The sequence below is a fragment of the Thalassophryne amazonica genome, chromosome 3 (genome assembly GCF_902500255.1).
Source record: "Thalassophryne amazonica chromosome 3, fThaAma1.1, whole genome shotgun sequence".
In the NCBI taxonomy this organism is placed as follows: Eukaryota; Metazoa; Chordata; class Actinopteri; order Batrachoidiformes; family Batrachoididae; genus Thalassophryne; species Thalassophryne amazonica.
In genome coordinates this window covers 142,573,595-142,595,466 of record NC_047105.1, presented here as the reverse complement: position 1 = coordinate 142,595,466, position 21,872 = coordinate 142,573,595, and the positions used below count along the sequence as shown (strand labels likewise).

General features: G+C 42.6%; 2 protein-coding genes across 6 annotated transcripts in view; one reads left to right on the top strand and one right to left on the bottom strand.

Moving 5' to 3' along the window:
* The window catches only part of cdk5rap1 (CDK5 regulatory subunit associated protein 1), a 50,028-nt gene that overhangs the window by 22,220 nt on the left and 5,936 nt on the right, over positions 1-21,872 (top strand). The window contains exons 5-15 of one of the 3 annotated variants that reach the window (XR_004559828.1): positions 2,686-2,896; positions 3,809-3,929; positions 6,502-6,732; positions 15,866-15,963; positions 16,055-16,110; positions 16,336-16,466; positions 16,543-16,692; positions 17,368-17,499; positions 19,884-20,027; positions 21,076-21,089; positions 21,413-21,725. Coding sequence is in view for 2 of the 3 variants with exons in the window: in XM_034167490.1 (XP_034023381.1) it covers positions 2,686-2,896; positions 3,809-3,929; positions 6,502-6,732; positions 15,866-15,963; positions 16,055-16,110; positions 16,336-16,466; positions 16,543-16,692; positions 17,368-17,499; positions 19,884-19,982 (1,229 nt within the window). In the remaining variant the exon portion in view is untranslated. Of the gene's footprint in view, positions 1-2,685; positions 2,897-3,808; positions 3,930-6,501; positions 6,733-15,865; positions 15,964-16,054; positions 16,111-16,335; positions 16,467-16,542; positions 16,693-17,367; positions 17,500-19,883; positions 20,089-21,075; positions 21,090-21,412; positions 21,726-21,872 lie in introns of those variants that run through there. The other 2 variants (XM_034167490.1, XM_034167489.1) reach the window with 2 other exon arrangements.
* The window catches only part of LOC117507672 (bactericidal permeability-increasing protein-like), a 35,589-nt gene continuing 35,222 nt past the window's right edge, over positions 21,506-21,872 (bottom strand). For all 3 annotated transcript variants that reach the window (XM_034167494.1, XM_034167492.1, XM_034167491.1), the window contains one exon: positions 21,506-21,793. In XM_034167494.1, the coding sequence (XP_034023385.1) occupies positions 21,752-21,793 (42 nt within the window). In that variant the 3' untranslated portion in view covers positions 21,506-21,751. The remainder of the gene's footprint in view (positions 21,794-21,872) is intronic.

Genomic DNA, 21,872 nt, shown 5'->3' with positions numbered 1-21,872 from the left:
CCATTTCCCTCAAATATTGTTCACAAACCAGTCTGAATCTGTCATAGTGAGCACTTCTCCTTTGCTGAGATAATCCATCCCACCTCACAGGTGTGCCATATCAAGATGCTGATTAGACACCATGATTAGTGCACAGGTGTGCCTTAGACTGTCCACAATAAAAGGCCACTCTGAAAGGTGCAGTTTTATCACACAGCACAATGCCACAGATGTCACAAGATTTGAGGGAGCGTGCAATTGGCATGCTGACAGCAGGAATGTCAACCAGAGCTGTTGCTCATGTATTGAATGTTCATTTCTCTACCATAAGCCGTCTCCAAAGGCGTTTCAGAGAATTTGTCAGTACATCCAACCAGCCTCACAACCGCAGACCACGTGTAACCACACCAGCCCAGGACCTCCACATCCAGCATTTTCACCTCCAAGATCGTCTGAGACCAGCCACTCAGACAGCTGCTGAAACAATTGGTTTGCATAACCAAAGAATTTCTGCACAAACTGTCAGAAACCATCTCAGGGAAGCTCATCTGCATGCTCGTCGTCCTCATCGGGGTCTCGACCTGACTCCAGTTCGTCGTCGTAACCAAGTTGAGTGGGCAAATGCTCACATTCACTGGCGTTTGGCACGTTGGAGAGGTGTTCTCTTCACGGATGAATCCCGGTTCACACTGTTCAGGGCAGATGGCAGACAGCGTGTGTGGCGTCGTGTGGGTGAGCGGTTTTCTGATGTCAATGTTGTGGATCGACTGGCCCATGGTGACGGTGGGGTTATGGTATGGGCAGGCGTCTGTTATGGACGAAGAACACGTGCATTTTATTGATGGCATTTTGAATGCACAGAGATACCGTGACGAGATCCTGAGGCCCATTGTTGTGCCATACATCCAAGAACATCACCTCATGTTGCAGCAGGATAATGCACGGCCCCATGTTGCAAGGATCTGTACACAATTCTTGGAAGCTGAAAATGTCCCAGTTCTTGCATGGCCGGCATACTCACCGGACATGTCACCCATTGAGCATGTTTGGGATGCTCTGGACCGGCGTATACGACAGCGTGTACCAGTTCCTGCCAATATCCAGCAACTTCGCACAGCCATCGAAGAGGAGTGGACCAACATTCCACAGGCCACAATTGACAACCAGATCAACTCTATGTGAAGGAGATGTGTTGCACTGCATGAGGCAAATGGTGGTCACACCAGATACTGACTGGTATCCCCCCCAATAAAACAAAACTGCACCTTTCAGAGTGGCCTTTTATTGTGGACAGTCTAAGGCACACCTGTGCACTAATCATGGTGTCTAATCAGCATCTTGGTATGGCACACCTGTGAGGTGGGATGGATTATCTCAGCAAAGGAGAAGTGCTCACTATCACAGATTTAGACTGGTTTGTGAACAATATTTGAGGGAAATGGTGATATTGTGTATGTGGAAAAAGTTTTAGATCTTTGAGTTCATCTCATACAAAATGGGAGCAAAACCAAAAGTGTTGCGTTTAGATTTTTGTTGAGTGTATATGTATATGTATATATATATATATATATATATATATGTATATATATATATATATATATATATATATATATATACTGTTGACTTCACTAAGTCAGCAGTTACTGACGTTGAGTGTATATGTATATGTGTATATATATATATATATATATATATATATATATATATATATATATATACTGTTGACTTCACTAAGTCAGCAGTTACTGACTTACTGACTTTTGCTTCAAAGAGAAAAGCATGTTCAACAGGTGCTGGCTTCATCCTTAAATAGGGGACACCTGATTCACACCTGTTTGTTCCACAAAATTGACGAACTCACTGACTGAATGCCACACTACTATCCTTAAATAGGGGACACCTGATTCACACCTGTTGTTCCACAAAATTGACGAACTCACTGACTGAATGCCACACTACTATTATTGTGAACACCCCCTTTTCTACTTTTTTTTTACTAATAGCCCAATTTCATAACCTTAAGAGTGTGCATATCATGAATGCTTGGTCTTGTTGGATTTGTGAGAATCTACTGAATCTACTGGTACCTTGTTTCCCATGTAACAATAAGAAATATACTCAAAACCTGGATTAATCTTTTTAGTCACATAGCACTACTATTATTCTGAACACGACTGTATGTTACTGCTGACTTAGTGAAGTCTATTCGTGACATCACGACCGAATTTTTCAGACATCCTGAGGATCCCTTTGAATTTGATGTCTGTCTGGACATGCTGAGAAGCAGCAGGTCATCTGTTCTGGCTGGACACTTGATCTCAGAGGAAGCTGCCACAAGAAGGTCCATTTGTTACTAACTGACGTGATGTCACACGTTACACAGCCCTGTTACAATGCAAATGCTTTGACTGTTTCTGGATAGCTTCCTTTTTCGTGAATTTCTTTTTGACAAACATCATATGTGCGACTGGAGATACAAACCCTGGACGGACTGTGGACTTTAAAGATGAGGCCGACATCTGTACTTATTCTGTCATTTTTACTTCAGTATTATTTCTGGATCAGAGCACTGTGATTTTAGTTTCTTTTATGATTCAACACAAGGAAACATTTTGAAGCATTTGTTTTGAATCAGTCGGTGACGTGCCGTAAGAGCGACTCAGCAAATGCTCGTTTACGCTTTGACTCTTTTTTGTCATTTTCCAGGTTGTATGGCAGAGAGACTAAAGACGAAGCTTTTGGAGCGTGAGAAGCTGGTGGACATTGTTGCCGGCCCAGACGCTTACCGAGACCTTCCCCGCCTCTTGACCGTGGCCCAAGGAGGTCAGCGGGCGAGCAACGTGCTGCTGTCGTTAGAGGAGACCTACGCTGACATCATGCCTGTGCACCGCACCCCCCAGGGGCACAGCGCCTTCATGTGAGCCGCCACGGTCTTTACAGCAGGAGTTTCATCTGGTCACCTGACATACTACAGCCACAGCTTTGGCTGAGAGGGCGTAACGATGGCGGGCATATTGTGAGGAGCTTGTGTGTGTTCTAAACAGACAGATAACAGACAACACTTACAGAGCATCCAGAAAGTATTCACAGCGCTTCACTTTATCCACATTTTGTTGTGTTACAGCCTTATTCCAAAAATGAAGTAAATTCAGTTTTTCCCTCAAAATTCTACTCACAACACCCCATAATGACAACATGAATAGTTTGAGTTTAAAATTTTTTGCAAAATTTATTAAAATAAAAGAACTAGTAAAGTAGTAAAACTAGTACAATTTTTATGAAGGTTGTGGCACATTTATGCAGTTTTAGATTAACAGATCATTTTAACATTTAGATTGAGCTGAAATACAAAACTTAAAAAAAAAAATTATGTTTTTGATCCCAATTGAACTGTTGATTATTTCAGCCAAGAGTAAATGTAAAAGCATAAATTTCAGTCATGTAGAAATAATAATTTGCAGTTTGTAGCTGATGTTGGTGATTGATGTGGTCATTGTCAGAGCTCCTTTGGTCACAGGAGCACACAGTTTTTCTACAGTATCATTTTAACTCTGAGGCACGGAGCCGTGCAGGTTTTCCCTGAAACTGATCGCTCTCACCAGTAAAACCTGCTCAGTGTGACCTTATCTGTCCTTAAAAACGTGGACCGTGTCCCAGCCCTGTTTGAACCTGTTCCATATAAACCTGCTGCACAGCGTGCAGGCATGTTGCTGTGGTTACACTCTCACAAGATGGCAGATTCCACATCACTCTGTGGGCGTGTTGCCTGTGATCTTTATGTGACTTGTCTCACTGGGTGTCTGTGTTTGTGTGTCCTCTGGCCCTGCAGCTCCATCATGCGAGGCTGCGACAACATGTGCACGTACTGCATCGTTCCCTTCACCCGCGGGAGGGAGCGGAGTCGACCTGTCAGCTCCATTCTGGAGGAAGTCCGTTTGCTGTCCTACCAGGCGAGTGGTACCAACATCATTATCCCACCCGGACGCCAGAGCCGGGCTTCAGAAACCAGAGCAGCAAATCACCAGTCTACACTGATGTTTGTGATGTTTAGCAGAATGACGCTGTTTACAGTTATGGTTTAGATAAATAATAGTATTTGAGTGTGTTTGTGTTGTTCCATTTGAACCAAAGGTGGACCCAGTGTCGCAGACCAAATAGTTCCCCCCTAAAAATTGTCCGCCCTGCCTCCACTGCTCATGCGTCATTTCAGAGCTCAGCAGCTGGTCTGAGTCTCTTCACCCAAAGCGATCAAATGGTTTAATGTGATTACACTATGTAACAAATTTTTATTTTTGTTTTGTTCCTGGGTACACAGTGTGTTTTCCTAACCTGTTATGCCTTAAATAAATACAAAATAGCTGTTATTCCACAGAAACTTTGCTTCTGTGATCAGGACAATGATATTTTGAAATTTGTCTGTTTTCAAGAATATTCTCGATTCGCCTTCACTACTACTGAGTAGTCTTCTAGAATATTCTTTAACTGCTAGAACTGTCCACAATTTTCTAGAAGTTTCCAGAATTATCTAGAAATTTCAAGAAACTTTTAGAACTTTCTAGAATGTTAAAAAATAAAATAAAATCAAAGTTTGTGCTGAATGTAGTCATTTTTCCATAGACTTTAGACATACGAGGGCTGTCAATAAAGTAACGGTCCTTTTTATTTTTTTCAAAAACTATATGGATTTCATTCATATGTTTTACGTCAGACATGCTTGAACCCTCGTGCGCATGCGTGAGTTTTTCCACGCCTGTCGGTGACGTCATTCGCCTGTGAGCACTCCTTGTGGGAGGAGTCGTCCAGCCCCTCGTCGGAATTCCTTTGTCTGAGAAGTTGCTGAGAGACTGGCGCTTTGTTTGATCAAAATTTTTTCTAAACCTGTGAGACACATCGAAGTGGACACGGTTCGAAAAATTAAGCTGGTTTCAGTGAAAATTTTAACGGCTGATGAGAGATTTTGAGGTGATTCTGTCGCTTTAAGGACTTTTCACGGTGCGAGACGTCGCGCAGCGCTCTCAGGCGGCGTCGTCAGCCTGTTCAAGCTGAAAACCTCCACATTTCAGGCTCTATTGATCCAGGACGTCGTGAGAGAACAGAGAAGTTTCAGAAGAAGTCGGTTTCAGCATTTTATCCGGATATTCCACTGTTAAAGGAGATTTTTTTAATGAAAGACGTGCGGACGGATCCGCGCGTCGGGACGCAGCCGACGCGGTGCGGCGGCACAGGAAAAACACCTCCGTGTTGATAACCATTTGTAAAATCCAGGCGGCTTTTGATGGCTTTCAGTGGAGTGAGTATATGAGAAATTGTTTAACAGGCAGGACATGTTCCAACTTGTCCTTAAGGCTTTCAACAGAGGTGTTTTTCCTGTGGCGGAGCGTCGCGGCGGCTGCGTCCCGACGCGCGGACCCGTCCGCACGTCTTTCATTAAAAAAATCTCCTTTAACAGTGGAATATCCGGATAAAATGCTGAAACCGACTTCTTCTGAAACTTCTCTGTTCTCTCACGACGTCCTGGATCAATAGAGCCTGAAATGTGGAGGTTTTCAGCTTGAACAGGCTGATGACGCCGCCTGAGAGCGCTGCGTGACGTCTCGCACCGTGAAAAGTCCTTAAAGCGACAGTATCACCTCAAAATCTCTCATCAGCCGTTAAAATTTTCACTGAAAACCAGCTTAATTTTTCAAACCATGTCCACTTCGATGTGTCTCACAGGTTTAGAAAAAATTTTGATCAAACAAAGCGCCAGTCTCTCAGCAACTTCTCAGACAAAGGAATTCCGACGAGGGGCTGGACGACTCCTCCCACAAGGAGTGCTCACAGGCGAATGACGTCACCGACAGGCGTGGAAAAACTCACGCATGCGCACGAGGATTCAAGCATGTCTGACGTAAAAACATATGAATGAAATCCATATAGTTTTTGAAAAAAATAAAAAGGACCGTTACTTTATTGACAGCCCTCGTAAGCAGTTGAAATATAGCACTTAGAAGCCAGGAACAAAAATTGTGTTACATAGTGTTATTAACCATCGAATGACAAAGTAAAACCTCTTTAATCATTCTAAAGTCAGTTTTATGCAGAAACGAGGTGATAATCAGTGATGCTTTGAAATGACGGACGGGCAGTGAGCGTATCAGCTAGCAGCTTGTGTAGACGCGGTGCTCTGATCGCTTTGCTTCCTCCGTCTTTTATGATGAAATAATGCTGAATTTATGTGGACATGATTGTTGTACAAAAGCTTCAGATATCTGACGCTGAGATAGATGAAGACTGGAGGCAGTTTGAAGCAGAAACGAGGTGATAATCGGTGAACCGCGGCTAATGACGCATGCGCAGTGAAGGCAGGGCAGGCTGATTTTTAGGGGGGACTGTTCAGTCTGCAACACCAGCCTGGATTGGTCTCAGCTCTGACTCTGTGGTTCAGGACCACGGTCTTTTTTAGCTGGTTTAGGGTCAGAATTCAGAGTTGGTTGGATGTTGTGGCTGGAGTGACTGGTGTCTGTGCGGACGTTCCTACAGGGAGTGAAGGAGGTGACCCTGCTGGGTCAGAACGTTAACAGTTACAGAGACACGTCTGAAGAACAGTTCTGTGGCTCAGACCCGACCAGGCTCAGCCGAGGCTTCACGACCGTCTACTGCATCAAACAGGGGGGTCTGCGTTTCTCCGACCTGCTGGACAGAGTGTCGCTCATCGATCCCGATATGAGGATCAGATTCACTTCTCCACATCCCAAAGACTTTCCTGATGAGGTGCGTGAGACCTAAACGCCTGTAACACCTCCTCTATTTTCACTTTCACACCAGCTGCTGCATCAGATGGTTCATCTCCAGTAAAACGGTGACGAGCGCTGAATGATCGGTCAGTTAACAGATTAAAGGAATTGACTGATCGACAAGTTCAACGTGGTAGTTTTCACTGATTCCAGCTAATCCACTTGGAGGGTTTCCCCTTTTCTCTTTGTCATTTCAGTGATAGTTTGGGGTTCTGAGTGATTCGACAAATAAGACGTTGAAATTGTCACCTTGGACCTGGTCATGAATTTTGACTTTGCAGTGCTTTGCAGCCCACGTTGACTCAGATAATTAGTGTGATTTGATTCATATCTAAGCAGGTCGATAGTATAGGAATAATAATAATGATGTTCTTCATATATTGCTTTCTGAGGAGTATACTGCTCAACATAATAAACACCAATAATAAAAATTCCAGTTCAACAGTACAGAGAAAAATACAACCCCAAATACGGAAAATGCAATGAGTGCATATAAAGGTTTCTTTTTTGCACTGTAACATTTTACGTGGCATTTCTGTAGTGCTTGGCAAAGGTTAACTGAAGTATCACTTGCCCATATGCACAGGGGGGCCACCTAATTTTATAAAATGGGAGGATCTAGGAGCAGATCTAGGCATATCAGGCCAAATTCCAGAGTAGGAATGATATTTTTATGACACTTTAATATGTATTTATTTATTTTTTTTCTAACTGTAGAACATGAATAACCTGAACTAAATATAGGTAACTTGTTTTATTCTAAGATAGGGCATAGGTTTGATTATTTAACTGTTTTTTGATCACAGTCAAGCACTAATTGGCATAAATTGCAAAAAAAAAGAAAAGCTGTTGGTGATACCAACAAATTGGTAAATTTCGATTGGAGTTTGTGGTGTTGTGGCAATAATAATGTCAAAAATGTCAGGAAGATTGTTTATATATCATTGTTCTGCTACAGATTTGCTATCATTTACTCACAGATGGCTATTGACATATTCAGGTGTGTGGGTGGCAAATTGAAAAAAGAGGAAGTTAGGGGGTCTGGGGAAATTTTTTTTTTTTTTTAACTTGGGCCTTTTTTCCTTGCATTTCCTGCATTTCAGTATATTAATTTGGGTATAAAGAATACATGATTTCAACAGAATAAAGTGTTTAATCAACCACATTTCACAACTTATGTGAACAAGACGAGGTAAAAAGTAAGACATAATAATTGATATTCAAGTAGTAAAATTCAAATTTTGAGAAATCAAAACTGTCAGTCAAATGTTAGTCAACTGTACTGTCATGTCATGTGATAGTACTTCACAGTACTTCGTTCATTACCAATTGAAATCTCAGGCCTGTAGCCAGGATCTTTTTTGGTGAAAAATTTTGGGTTTTTGATGTCCAGGGATACTTTTTGGATGACTATTTTCTCACCTTGATGCTCCCCCAATTTTGGTTATACTGCTTAATGTGTGTATTTGTATTTTCCTTTGCACATTGTCAACTTTCCTTTACCTTTATCCCAAATTGATATCACAACCTACATGTTTGTTTGATAAGGTTACTAACCACATGAGCTGTAATCATTTTCATATTTTTGGCTTCCCTCATCCTGACTGACCTGATTATAAAGCCAGAACCCCAAACAGACCCAGTAATGTAGAGCTTAGACATTACATTAAAAAAGATATTGCTTCACATCCCACTTTAGTTATGCAGAAAATTTAAATTAAATAAACTTATTTTTATGTGGCTCATCAAATCAATTTTATTTATATAGCATCAGTGATGCCGGTAACGCGTTACTTAGTAACGCGTTACTCTAATCTGACCACTTTTTTTAGTAACGAGTAATCTAACGCGTTAATCTTTCCAAATCAGTAATCAGATTAAAGTTACTTCTTCATGTCACTGTGTGTTACTATTATTTTTCATTGTGGGTCGATAGCAGCATTAAACTTGGTCCGTGGGCAGGAGGTCGGGGTTCGACTGAACGTCCCACTTTCAGCGAGCTGTGAGCTTTTAATCCGCGGTTTTTTGCAGCTGCTCGACTCGTCGTCACCTCTTAAAGCACGGTGATCAGCACACCTGCACTGAGCTTTACAAAGACATTTTTATACTTTTTTTCCTCCTTTATTTAGAGCTGAGCTGAGCCGCTCCGTATCTGCACGTTAAAACAGCTGATCCTCCGCGACGCGTCAACAACTAACACTATTTTCCACTCAAATGCACCTAAACTCTCTTTCTGAGGACCACATGATGTGAAAACGCAATAAAACTTTCTTACCTGTAAATCTGGTCACGTTTTCTGCATAAATAAATGTTATCCATTCTTTGTGCTCAAACGCCAAAGTAGGGGCGAATCCAGATGGAATGGGGGCGTGGGGGAGGGATGTGCCCCCCTCACAACACCCCTAGATTAAAGGTCCAGTTTTGAAGCCTTTTTTTACTACAACTACTAATACTACTTAAAATAATATTAATTTCGACAAGTAAAATATTTAGAGAGAATTTAAATGTTAGAAAAATGCTAGAATGAATTTAATAGTTACATTTATAAACAATGTAGGTTCGAAATTGCAAGTTTTACTGTTACAGTGCTGTCAACAGTTAAATATGAGGTCAAGAAAGAGGTCTTTATTTTACTTTTTATAAAACAAGTATTTATTTTCATTGAAGTCAAGAAAGGGTGACTATAAAGTAAGTTTTGGCAAAACAGGTATCATTGTCATGTTGAGGTGGCAGAGGGTTGTTGTCGGCAGCTGGGAAAAGTAACTAAAAAAGTAACTAGTAATCTAACTTAGTTACTTTTACAATTGAGTAATCAGTAAAGTAACTAAGTTACTTTTTCAAGGAGTAATCAGTAATCAGTAATTGGATTACTTTTTCAAAGTAACTGTGGCAACACTGTATAGCGCCAAATCACAACAAACAGTCGCCCCGATGCGCTTTATATTGTAAGGCAAAAGCCATACAATAATTACAGAAAAACCCCAACGGTCAAAATGACCCCCTGTGAGCAAGCACTTGGCGACAGTGGGAAGGAAAAACTCCCTTTTAACAGGAAGAAACCTCCAGCAGAACCAGGCTCAGGGAGGGGCAGTCTTCTGCTGGGACTGGTTGGGGCTGAGGGAGAGAACCAGGAAAAAGACATGCTGTGGAGGGGAGCAGAGATCAATCACTAATGATTAAATGCAGAGTGGTGCATACAGAGCAAAAAGAGAAAGAAACACTCAGTGCATCATGGGAACCCCCCAGCAGTCTAAGTCTATAGCAGCATAACTAAGGGATGGTTCAGGGTCACCTGATCCAGCCCTAACTAGAAGATTTAGCAAAAAGGAAAGTTTTAAGCCTAATCTTAAAAGTAGAGAGGGTGTCTGTTTCCCTGATCTGAATTGGGAGCTGGTTCCACAGGAGAGGAGCCTGAAAGCTGAAGGCTCTACCTCCCATTCTACTCTTACAAACCCTAGGAACTACAAGTAAGCCTGCACTCTGAGAGCGAAGCGCTCTATTGGGGTGATATGGTACTATGAGTTCCCTAAGATAAGATGGGACCTGATTATTCAAAACCTTATAAGTAAGAAGAAGAATTTTAAATTCTATTCTAGAATGAACAGGAAGCCAATGAAGAGAGGCCAATATGAGTGAAATATGCTCTCTCCTTCCGTCAGTACTCTAGCTGCAGCATTTTGAATTAACTGAAGGCTTTTCAGGGAACTTTTAGGACAACCTGATAATAATGAATTACAGTAGTCCAGCCTAGAGGAAATAAATGCATGAATTAGTTTTTCAGCAGTAAGTGAGTAATTGAGTATTTTTTTTTCTCTAATAGTTAAAATGTTATTAGCAAAGAAAGTCATGAAGTCATTACTAGTTAAAGTTAAAGGAATACTCGGCTCAGTAGAGCTCTGACTCTTCGTCAGCCTGGCTACAGTGCTGAAAAGAAACCTGGGGTTGTTCTTATTTTCTTCAATTAGTGATGAGTAGTAAGATGTCCTAGCTTTAAGGAGGGCTTTTTTATAGAGCAACAGACTCTTTTTCCAGGCTAAGTGAAGATCTTCTAAATTAGTGAGATGCCATTTCCTCTCCAACTTACGGGTTATCTGCTTTAAGGTGTGAGTTTGTGAGTTATACCACGGAGTCAGGCACTTCTGATTTAAGGTTCTCTTTTTCAGAGGAGCTGCAGCATCCAAAGTTGTGCTCAATGAGGATGTAAAACTATTGACGAGATAATCTATCTCACTCACAGAGTTTAAGTGGCTACTCTGCACTGTGTTGGTATATGGCATTGAAGAACATAACAAAGAAGGAATGATATCCTTAAACCTAGTTACAGCACTTTCCGAAAGACTTCTACTGTAATGAAACTTATTCCCCACTGCTGGCCAGTCCATTAAAGTAAATGTAAATGTTATTAAGAAATGATCAGACAGAAGGGGGTTTTCAGGGAATACTGTTAAGTCTTCAATTTCCATACCATAAGTCAGAACAAGATCTAAAGTATGGTTAAAGTGGTGGGTGGACTCATTTACATTTTGAGCGAAGCCAATTGAGTCTAATAATAGATTAAATGCAGTGTTGAGGCTGTCATTCTCAGCATCTATGTGGATGTTAAAATCGCCCACTATAATTATCTTATCTGAGCTAAGCACTAAGCCAGACAAAAGGTCTGAAAATTCACAGAGAAACTCACAGTAACGACCAGGTGGACGGACGATAGATAGCAACAAATAAAACTGGTTTTTGGGACTTCCAATTTGGATGTACAAGACTAAGAGTCAAGCTTTCAAATGAATTAAAGCTCTGTCTGGGTTTTTGATTAATTAATAAGCTGGAGTGGAAGATTGCTGCTAATCCTCCCCCTCGGCCCGTGCTACGAGCATTCTGACAGTTAGTGTGACTCGGGGGTGTTGACTCATTTAAACTAACATATTCATCCGGCTGTAACCAGGTTTCTGTAAGGCAGAATAAATCAATATGTTGATCAATTATTATATCATTTACTAACAGGGACTTAGAAGAGAGAGACCTAATGTTTAATAGACCACATTTAGTCTGTGGTGCAGTTGAAGGTGCTATATTATTTTTTCTTTTTGAATTTTTATGCTTAAGTAGATTTTTACTGGTTGTTGGTGGTCTGGGAGCAGGCACCGTCTCTACGGGGATGGGGTATTGGGGGGATGGCAGGGGGAGAGAAGCTGCAGAGAGGTGTGTAAGACTGCAACTCTGCTTCCTGGTCCCAACCCTGGATAGTCACAGTTTGGAGGGTTTAATAAAATTGGCCAGATTTGTAGAAATGAGAGCTGCTCCATCCAAAGTGGGATGGATGCTGTCTCTCCTAACAAGACCAGGTTTTCCCCAGAAGCTTTGCCAATTATCTATGAAGCCCACCTCATTTTTTGGACACCACTCAGACAGCCAGCAATTCAAGGAGAACATGCGGCTAAACATGTCACTCCCGGTCCGATTGGGGAGGGGCCCAGAGAAAACTACAGAGTCCGACATTGTTTTTGCAAAGTTACACACCGATTCAGTGTTAATTTTAGTGACCTCCGATTGGCGTAACAGGGTGTCATTACAATCTTACCAAATTTACGCTTAGCCTTAGCCAGCAGTTTCAAATTTCCTTCAATGTCGCCTGCTCTGGCCCCCGGAAGACAATTGACTATGGTTGCTGGTGTCGCTAACTTCACATTTCTCAAAACAGAGTCGCCAATAACCAGAGTTTGTTCCTCGGTGGGTGTGTCGCTGAGTGGGGAAAAACGGTTAGACATGTGAACAGGTTGGTGGTGTACAGGGGGCTTCTGTTTAGGATTACGCTTCGTCCTCACAGTCACCCAGCCGGCCTGCTTTCCCAGCTGCTCGGGATCTGCAGGGGGACAGCTAACGGCGGCTAAGCTACCTTGGTCCGCACCAACTACAGGGGCCTGGCTAGCTGTAGGATTTTCCAAGGTGCGGAGCCGAATCTCCAATTCGGCTAGCCTGGCCTCCAAAGCTACGAATAAGCTACACTTATTACAAGTACCATTACTGCTAAAGGAGGCCGAGGAATAACTAAACATTTCACACCCAGAGCAGAAAAGTGCGGGAGAGATAGGAGAAGCCGCCATGCTAAATCGGCTAAGAGCTAGTAGCTGCGCTAAGCTAGCGGATTTCTAAAAACACACAAAGTGAATAATGTGTGAATAATTTAGAGGTGATTCAGCAGAGGGAGTGCTTTAGTTAAGGCACATGAAGATTACACTGTGAAATAAATTATCTAGTTATCTAGATCAATCTAACTATGCAGATTAAACAGCTAACAGATACAGAAAAACACCGCTGTGCTCCGGAACAGGATACAATACCGCAGTGAGAGCCAACCACCAGTAGAGGCAAGCAAGAGTCATCAATTAAACTTAGTCCAGAACTACAGTAAAACATAGGCCCAGAGTAACACTGACTTAAACATTTTAGTTGTTAAAATAAATATTATAAGAAGTATAATATGTGTATGTGTATCAGGCTCAAACACACTGGCACCCTCCTCCGGCCCCCTCCGCCTGCCCCCCTGCTCCTCTTGCATAGCAGAGTGCAAACTGGCCACAGAGGAAGAGACACAGAACTCAAACCGCGACTGCATTCGCTTCGCAGTATTTTCACGTTGGAAACATATTTTTTTAACATAAAGAGATATTTTATGTAGAAATTATTTATTTATTTATTTTACGTGTAATATGATTATAAATAGTTTTCTGCATTTCCAAGGAGACCTCACACCCCTACATACTGCTTTAGGTACAAAAAAAAAAAAAAAAAAAAAAAATTGATTACCGCTTACCTTCTCAGGGTTCCTCATGTTTTTGGCAAATGTGAATGTGTTGCTTTATTGCTTTACCAAGCGGCACTTTGACTTGCTGTGAGAAGGACACACCCATGGAAAGGACTCTTGTCATTGCCCCCCCGGCATTTTACATCACATTTTCACTGGTCTCAAAGACGTTTCCTGGCAAGATAAAAACCACGGGAAGTTGGCACCCCTTCCCTGCATGCCACCATTGGTGGGTTTAATTCCAAATCATGATTACAATCACCTGTTTGAAATAACATCAGTTGTTATTTTAATTTTTGCCCTCAAATCCCGCACGCCTTTTTTTGGGGGGGGGGAAGTGTTGCAGGCCGTCTTTGTAGGATATATGTATGTTAAACTAAAGTGAAGTTGACCACACAAAATATTAAATATCTTTAGTTCATACTGTCTGTAATAAAACAGAAATCAAAGAAATGCCAGAATCACTTTTACATTTTTGATGCTGTCCCAATTTTATTTTCTTATTTAGGGCTGTTGATAAAAAACCAAACATTAAAAAAAAACCTTGTGCAACTGTACATCTTCACTAAACATAAACAGTAGAAAATAAATGCATCTTGAGTCTGGACTTGAGATGAGATGAGATATACTTTATTGATCTCACAGTGGAGAAATTATGTTTATACTCCAGTTACCTCAGACAGCAATTAGTCCACAATTATTACTTGTTTACTGTAATAATGGCACACATCAAAATTAAGGACAGCACATACACATTTGACATTGTTTATGTGCACTGAGTTTGAAGAAGTCCGTTATCCGAATTGAGGCAAGTGGGTGAAGGTCACGCAGCAACCCTGAGTTGCGCCAACGTCAGCTTGGGGGGACCAGCTGCAGCTAAAACCGCACCGCCCCCGCAGAATTAAAGGGATGACGTGAGCAGAGTGGGGGGTGTGTGATGGGGTAGGAGGGAGTGGGGAGAGGGAGTGGGGCATGCTTCAGTCCTGTGAACCAGTTTATTGTCTTTGCGAGTTGAGATAAGAAAGAGCCAAATCTTCACCAAGGCCAAGAAGACATTCCTCTGGAGGAAAACAGCAGGGCAATTTGTCCTTCAGGCTGATAAGCCTGCTGTGTTGTGGTTTGAGCAGTGAAAACACTTTTTACAGCTTCACTTGAACAACCAAATCCCAATTATGAATTAAGAATATTCCCAATTATGAATTAGGAATATTCCCAATTATGAATTAAGAATATTCACCGTCCTCCGAAACTTTCAGCTTCAACTGCAAGGCACGCATCTACTCCAAGATGTCATCCAATTTGCGTCTGAGTTCAAGAGTCATCGCAGTCTGAGAATGCACTGCCTTGCCCACCTCGTTAATCATGACGGACAAGGAAGGGGCCGTGGTTCTTGATGCCCTTGTCTCGCCAATTTTCCGGTAGATCAGGGCAGCACATAAGCCAGAAAGTACCAGCCCTGCTACCATAAGACCAAATATGAATAAATCCTCAACATCCTCCACAGAGAATGGCGCAAAAGCATGCAACACGCCACGACCCCCAGGAGTCGAGAACATAGCCCACAAGATATGTTCCATCTGGGCAGGTAGGATCCCCCGGTCCTGACCTTCTTGTAGAAAGGATGGTGTCAATAGCGTTCAGTAGTAGTCCAATAGATCCAGTATCCAATATAATTGAGGGATTCACAGTCTGGTGAAGTAGGGACTTGAAGGTGAAAGCAGAGATAAGGGAGAGTGGAGGAGATGCGACCACCCTCATCGGAGTCCCAGGCTGGATTTGATAGTACGGTCAGAACTCGACTGCTGATTTTCAGCTTGTTGTTCAACAGAATTGGTGCCTGATATGCAAATCCTTGACCGTCTGCTGTTTTCCTTAGGAACATACGACACTCCGGGTTCCTGAGACGTTGGTGCGCGTGCCGGCACATACGGCTGTGCCAGCTTTCAGCATTTTATAGGTTAACAACAGAACCTTATAATCCTTCCTCATATGAACAGGTAGCCAGTGTAAAGAAGCAAACACTCAAACACCTCAGTATATCTGAAGACTTCTCATCTTATTTACCCGGAGACCAGAAAACAAAATGTTGCAATAATCAGTTCTGGATCATTTGAATGCATGAATTTTATGATTTTGCTTTTTAAGTGTCTATAAATTAAATAATAATGAATTGAGTATTGAGTACTGTGACCCTTTAAGAGGAAGCAGTCTTGGTCCAGCCCCAAACACGCTCTGCTGCTGTTTGAATGTGGTGTGAAAGAACCTGAGTCACTGGAGAATCTGAGGCTTCACGATGTTTTGGTGTTCACAGGTTTTGCATCTGATCGCAGAGAGAAACAATATTTGTAAGCACATCCACCTTCCAGCCCAGAGCGGGAGCAGCCAGGTCCTGAAAGCCATGCGCCGTGGGTAAGAGAGCACTGCACCTTTGACATAGTGTGTCTTCAACACTCCCAGAAAGGCTTCAGATATGAAGCATCGTCTTTTCCACAATTTTCAGTTACACGAGAGAGGTCTACCTTGAGCTTGTGGAGAACATCAGGAGAATTATTCCAGGTATGCTCCAGAGAGGTGAAATGGACATTTGGAACCTTCATCCTGCACCAGCTCTTCCGAGTTATAACAGAGGTCACAGCGGTGTTGTACTGGCTGTAGATACATCATAAATATACTGTCGACATTCATGCTAGCACTTAGTAAGAATAAGATAAAATAAGAAAACGTTCTGCAGCCATGAAGGAGTGATGAGGGGTTTTTGTGTGTTTGACATGTTTGTGTTAGGAGTGAGTCTCAGCAGCGACTTTATCTCCGGCTTCTGCGGTGAGACAGAGGACGACCATCAGCAGACGCTGTCGCTCATCACGAACGTGGGCTACAGCCAGGGGTTCCTTTTTGCCTACAGCATGAGAGAGGTCAGTGCTCTGATCGACTCATCGTGTTTCTGTGCGGTGTTTGTTTTCACGTCCTTCTTCTGGCTGTCGCACTCAGAAAACTCACGCCTTCCATCGGCTGCACGACGACGTGCCAGCAGAGGTGAAGCGGCGGCGGCTGGTGGAGTGCATCGCCAGATTCAGAGAAGTGGCTGCCAAGGTCAATGCTGCGCTTGTTGGCAGCACGCAGCTCGTCCTAGTGGAGGGAGTGAGTACTGCACCCACAGCTGTCCAAGGACTGACACATTGGACTCAAAATTCACTCTGTCATAGCGATTAAAAAATAAATAAAAATTTGTTCAGCTTCAGTCCCAGCCCAACATCAAAGTTTGCATCCCCCTTTATGAAATGTAAATGGACTGCATTTATAGCGCGCTTTTCCATCTGCATCAGACGCTCAAAGCGCTTTACAAATAATGCCTCACATTCACCCCGATGTGAGGCAATGAAATATCCTTTGGGTTAATCTGAGCAGCTTTTGAAATACTGTATGTGTCTGTAATTCTGTGGTCAAAGCTTCTCCTTTTTCCACTCAGGGTCTCCACAGCAGATCCGATGTCGACCTGCTGTAGCTGCAGCAGATGTTTGGTTACTTTAGCGAGGTGGGGATAGACTAGTTGTCAGCATGGATGATCTTGAACCGACACCCAGACAACTCTGAAGTGGTGTTTTTGTCTATAAAGACGTGTGGCTCCTGTTAAAGACAGATGTCAGTCTGTGTGTCTAAATTTGTGCTGATGTATTAACATCTTTGTAATATTTGCCCCCATTAAAGTCAAGTTGAATCAGTATTTATTAGCTCACGATGGCTAACAGTTGTATTTCTGTAACACTGGAGAGGAACACCTAACCAACCAACACAGCTGTCTGTGTTTTTATCAAGGACAGTAAGCGATCTGACAGAGACCTGTGTGGGAGAACGGATGGCAACATGATGGTGAATTTCTCCAGAGAAGCTCCAGCTGATGAATCCAACACTGTGAAGATCAGCCCTGGAGACTATGTGCTGGTGCAGGTAGGCTTTCATTTAAACATACCGTATTCGCACACCTGGGTGTTCCACGCTAAATTCTTCTTAAAGTGGGGGTGGACGTTTGCACAAACTCACCCAAATATAGTTTGTCGGGCTGTCCATTTCAATAAAATGTCTGATTTCCTCACAAATTAAAGAACAAATCACCTATTTCTTTTTTTCTTTTTGTCATTTATTAAATGTGTTCCATGTCAGCTGGTGCAGCAAAAAAAAAAGTGACATGTTGTGCACAGTCAGTTTTCAACCACATGGACGATAATTTACTTGGCTGAAACATTTTGCACACCTGTTACTTGCAGAAGAGTCTTTCACAATAAGAGCACGGGTCAAACAGATGATGTCGTCACAAGTCAGACACAGAAGAGATGGGAAAAACATTGTGTGTGAAAGCATTATTATTATTATTATTATTGTATTTTTTATTTTTTTGCTTTTTACAATATGCTGGGGGTCACAGAATTAATTTTTTAGGTGGGCTTTAATTAAAAAAAAAAAAATTAATTTCAGGTGGGTGTTTAACCAACTTGATACAAAAAGAGATGGGAGGAGGCTCGGCTCTGGGACCTCTGGTGCACGATTATGGTTCATTTGAGATTTCTTCTAATGTTGGTTACATTTCTTATGTCCTTAATCAGTTTGAAATAGACATGAAAATATTTTTCCTCAGCTTTGATGTTTAATCTGAACTTACTTGCAAAAAGATGCAAGTACATTCAGATGAGTTTTGATTCGTTTGACACACAGTTATCTGTGTGTCAAACGAATATTTGCCAATATTCGTTTGACACAAACTCATTGCAGTGGTACCCACAGATCCTCAGAGGAGAACTAGTTCCTAAAATCCCTGGTTGTCACCTTAAGTCACTGGTTAATATCTCACAACCACACAGTTAGACAGGAAGCACCAGGATCCTAAAGACTTAGAACTTCAAAGATATCCTGCAATGATATCGGCAAAACCAAACACCTTTGACCTCGTGATTTCATGAGATCTTCCCAGGATTCTCTTGATCTCAAAGGATGAGGACCTAGGGACATGATTGTCACTGCTGAGATGACTGATTGTCTCTACAAGTTCAACACTTTCACCACATACAGACACACGTCTGATGGATGAGTCCAAGAAGTAATTCAAAGCCTGAATTTTAGTCTTGATCCAGGATCGTCACAACCGCAGACCCTCCGATTCCTCACTCATCTTCTCAAGTGCTGCAATCACAGTGTCCAGTGATTCTGTAGAGATCACAGCATCGTCCATGGAGTTGGTGTCAGTAAATGTTTCCTCACCAACAAAAGCACCTGAGCTGCTGGGATCCACAACTCGACCCAATTTGAATTTTTTTGAATCATCCAGCAATAGCATAATAATGACAAAACGCTTACGACTGCGCTCACACAGGGACGACTGGATGTCCAGGTCTATTCCGAGGATCTTTGGGTACTGCTGGAAAGACTTTGTGTCAAACAAGCGGTGACTTGAGGAGACTCGGGTGAGACGTGTCACTTGTGAAGGGACGTCACCTTTGACATTCTGTCTGTGGTGTGTTTCTGGGATCATGATCCAGCACATGGATGTCTCAGCTCTGAGTACCTCAGCAGCTGGAGCAGGTCAAGGACACGCCCATGTGTCTCCTGGCTCCTAGCAGATAGATGGTTATTTTAGAGAGGCGGGGATGGACCGGTAGTCTGACTGGGTGGTCGCCATCCAGGATGGGCTGATTAACAGAACTGTTAATCAGACAAACAAAATGCTGTTTTGTAATTGTTTCACAGCGTTTAAACTGTAAAACACAAACACACGGTAACAAGTTTCTCACCTGATGCATTCAGTGTCACTTCTAAATTGTGCTTAGTAGCTGTAGAGATGAGCAGAATCTCTCACTCTGCTCCTGTTTCATGTCTGTTCCTTTTTTCAGGTTTGTGTGTGATTGTGTAAGAAGATCAGCCCTGGAGACTATGTGCAGGTAGGCACCAGCACATAGTCTCCATAGTCTCTAACCCTAACCCTCCACCATTTGAAATACTTGGATATCCAGCTCCAGATTGCTGCTGTTCTTCCATGTTTGCTTGGTTCCACCCTGAAACACTCGGATCAGTGCTGACGTATTTGGTGCAAACATTTCTAATGCTCCATTTTCATCATTTCGGTGGGATGAAGGGAGCTGGAACTTTTGTTTTACTGGAGTCATGTAAAAATCGTGTGTGGACAAACTGTGTGCAGCTGAGAAACCGAGCAGTGTCACCTTCACTTTTCAAACAACACAAACCAAAAAAGTACAGCAGGGGCTTTTTGTTGTTGTTGTTTTTTTGTTTTACGTCAGTACTTTGAGAGTGTTTTCTTTCTTTCTTTGTGTGTGTGATTATAGATTTTATCAGCCAGCCCCCACAGCCTGAAAGGTCGGGTCCTGGCCAACAGCTCGCTGAGAGATCAAGTGGAAACCCGTGAGGCGCCATCCGTCTGCTGAGCTCTCACACAGCCGTGATTGAAGTCTGAGCTCCACTCAAAGGTGACGCCAACAGATGGTTTATACGAGGGCTGTCAATAAAGTAACGGTCCTTTTTATTTTTTTCAAAAACTATATGGATTTCATTCATATGTTTTTACATCAGACATGCTTGAACCCTCGTGCGCATGCGTGAGTTTTTCCACGCCTGTCGGTGACGTCATTCGCCTGTGAGCACTCCTTGTGGGAGGAGTCGTCCAGCCCCTCGTCGGAATTCCTTTGTCTGAGAAGTTGCTGAGAGACTGGCGCTTTGTTTGATCAAACTTTTTTCTAAACCTGTGAGACACATCGAAGTGGACACGGTTCGAAAAATTAAGCTGGTTTTCAGTGAAAATTTTAATGTCTGATGAGAGATTTTGAGGTGATTCTGTCGCTTTAAGGACTTTTCACGGTGCGAGACGTCGCTCAGCGCTCTCAGGCGGCGTCATCAGCTTGTTCAAGCTGAAAACCTCCACATTTCAGGCTCTATTGATCCAGGACGTCGTGAGAGAACAGAGAAGTTTCAGAAGAAGTCGGTTTCAGCATTTTATCCGGATATTCCACTGTTAAAGGAGATTTTTTTAATGAAAGATGTGCGGACGGGTCCGCGCGTCGGGACGCAGCCGACGCGACGCTCCGCCACAGGAAAAACACCTCTGTTGAAAGCCTTAAGGACAAGTTGGAACATGTCCTGCCTGTTAAACAATTTCTCATATACTCACTCCACTGAAAGCCATCAAAAGCCGCCAGGATTTTACAAATGGTTATCAACACGGAGGTGTTTTTCCTGTGCCGCCGCACAGCGTCGGCTGCGTCCCGACGCGCGGATCCGTCCGCACGTCTTTCATTAAAAAAATCTCCTTTAACAGTGGAATATCCGGATAAAATGCTGAAACCGACTTCTTCTGAAACTTCTCTGTTCTCTCACGACGTCCTGGATCAATAGAGCCTGAAATGTGGAGGTTTTCAGCTTGAACAGGCTGATGACGCTGCCTGAGAGCGCTGAGCGATGTCTCGCACCGTGAAAAGTCCTTAAAGCGACAGTCTCACCTCAAAATCTCTCATCAGACGTTAAACTTTTCACTGAAAACCAGCTTAATTTTTCGAACCGTGTCCACTTCGATGTGTCTCACAGGTTTAGAAAAAAGTTTGATCAAACAACGCGCCAGTCTCTCAGCAACTTCTCAGACAAAGGAATTCCGACGAGGGGCTGGATGACTCCTCCCACAAGGCGTGCTCACAGGCGAATGACGTCACCGACAGGCGTGGAAAAACTCACGCATGCGCACGAGGGTTCAAGCATGTCTGACGTAAAAACATATGAATGAAACCCATACAGTTTTTGAAAAAAATAAAAAGGACCATTACTTTATTGACAGCCCTCGTACTTTACCCCGTGTAGACGGCACAACATCCTCTTCTCTCTAAAGATGATGAAGACGTGTTCAGAAGGTGTTACCATGTTAAATCTGATCCACGCGGCTGAGCAAAGAAAGACCACCACCAAGACTAAACTGGGTTTATTCAGGCACATATTCACCACCTTCACACACACATCTGTGTGTGTTCTGACTGATTTGATCCTTAAAAAAATAAAATAAATCAACAGTTAACAAATCTGACACAGTGCCTCCTGATATGATCCTTACAAAAAAACAAAAGAACATGTAGCTTTGAAATTTTCATTTTTCAGGCCTTGGTTGTTTTTGTCAGCTGTGATCGTATCTTCATGTGGTAAAAAAAAATGCGGTTCAGCTGGTAAACTGAGCGTCTGTGGCGATCAGCATGTAGTCCTAGAAGAAGAAGAAAACAGAGTGACAGTGTTGATCTGGTATATAAATGATGAGCAGTGAGTGCAGCCGTTAAATGTGA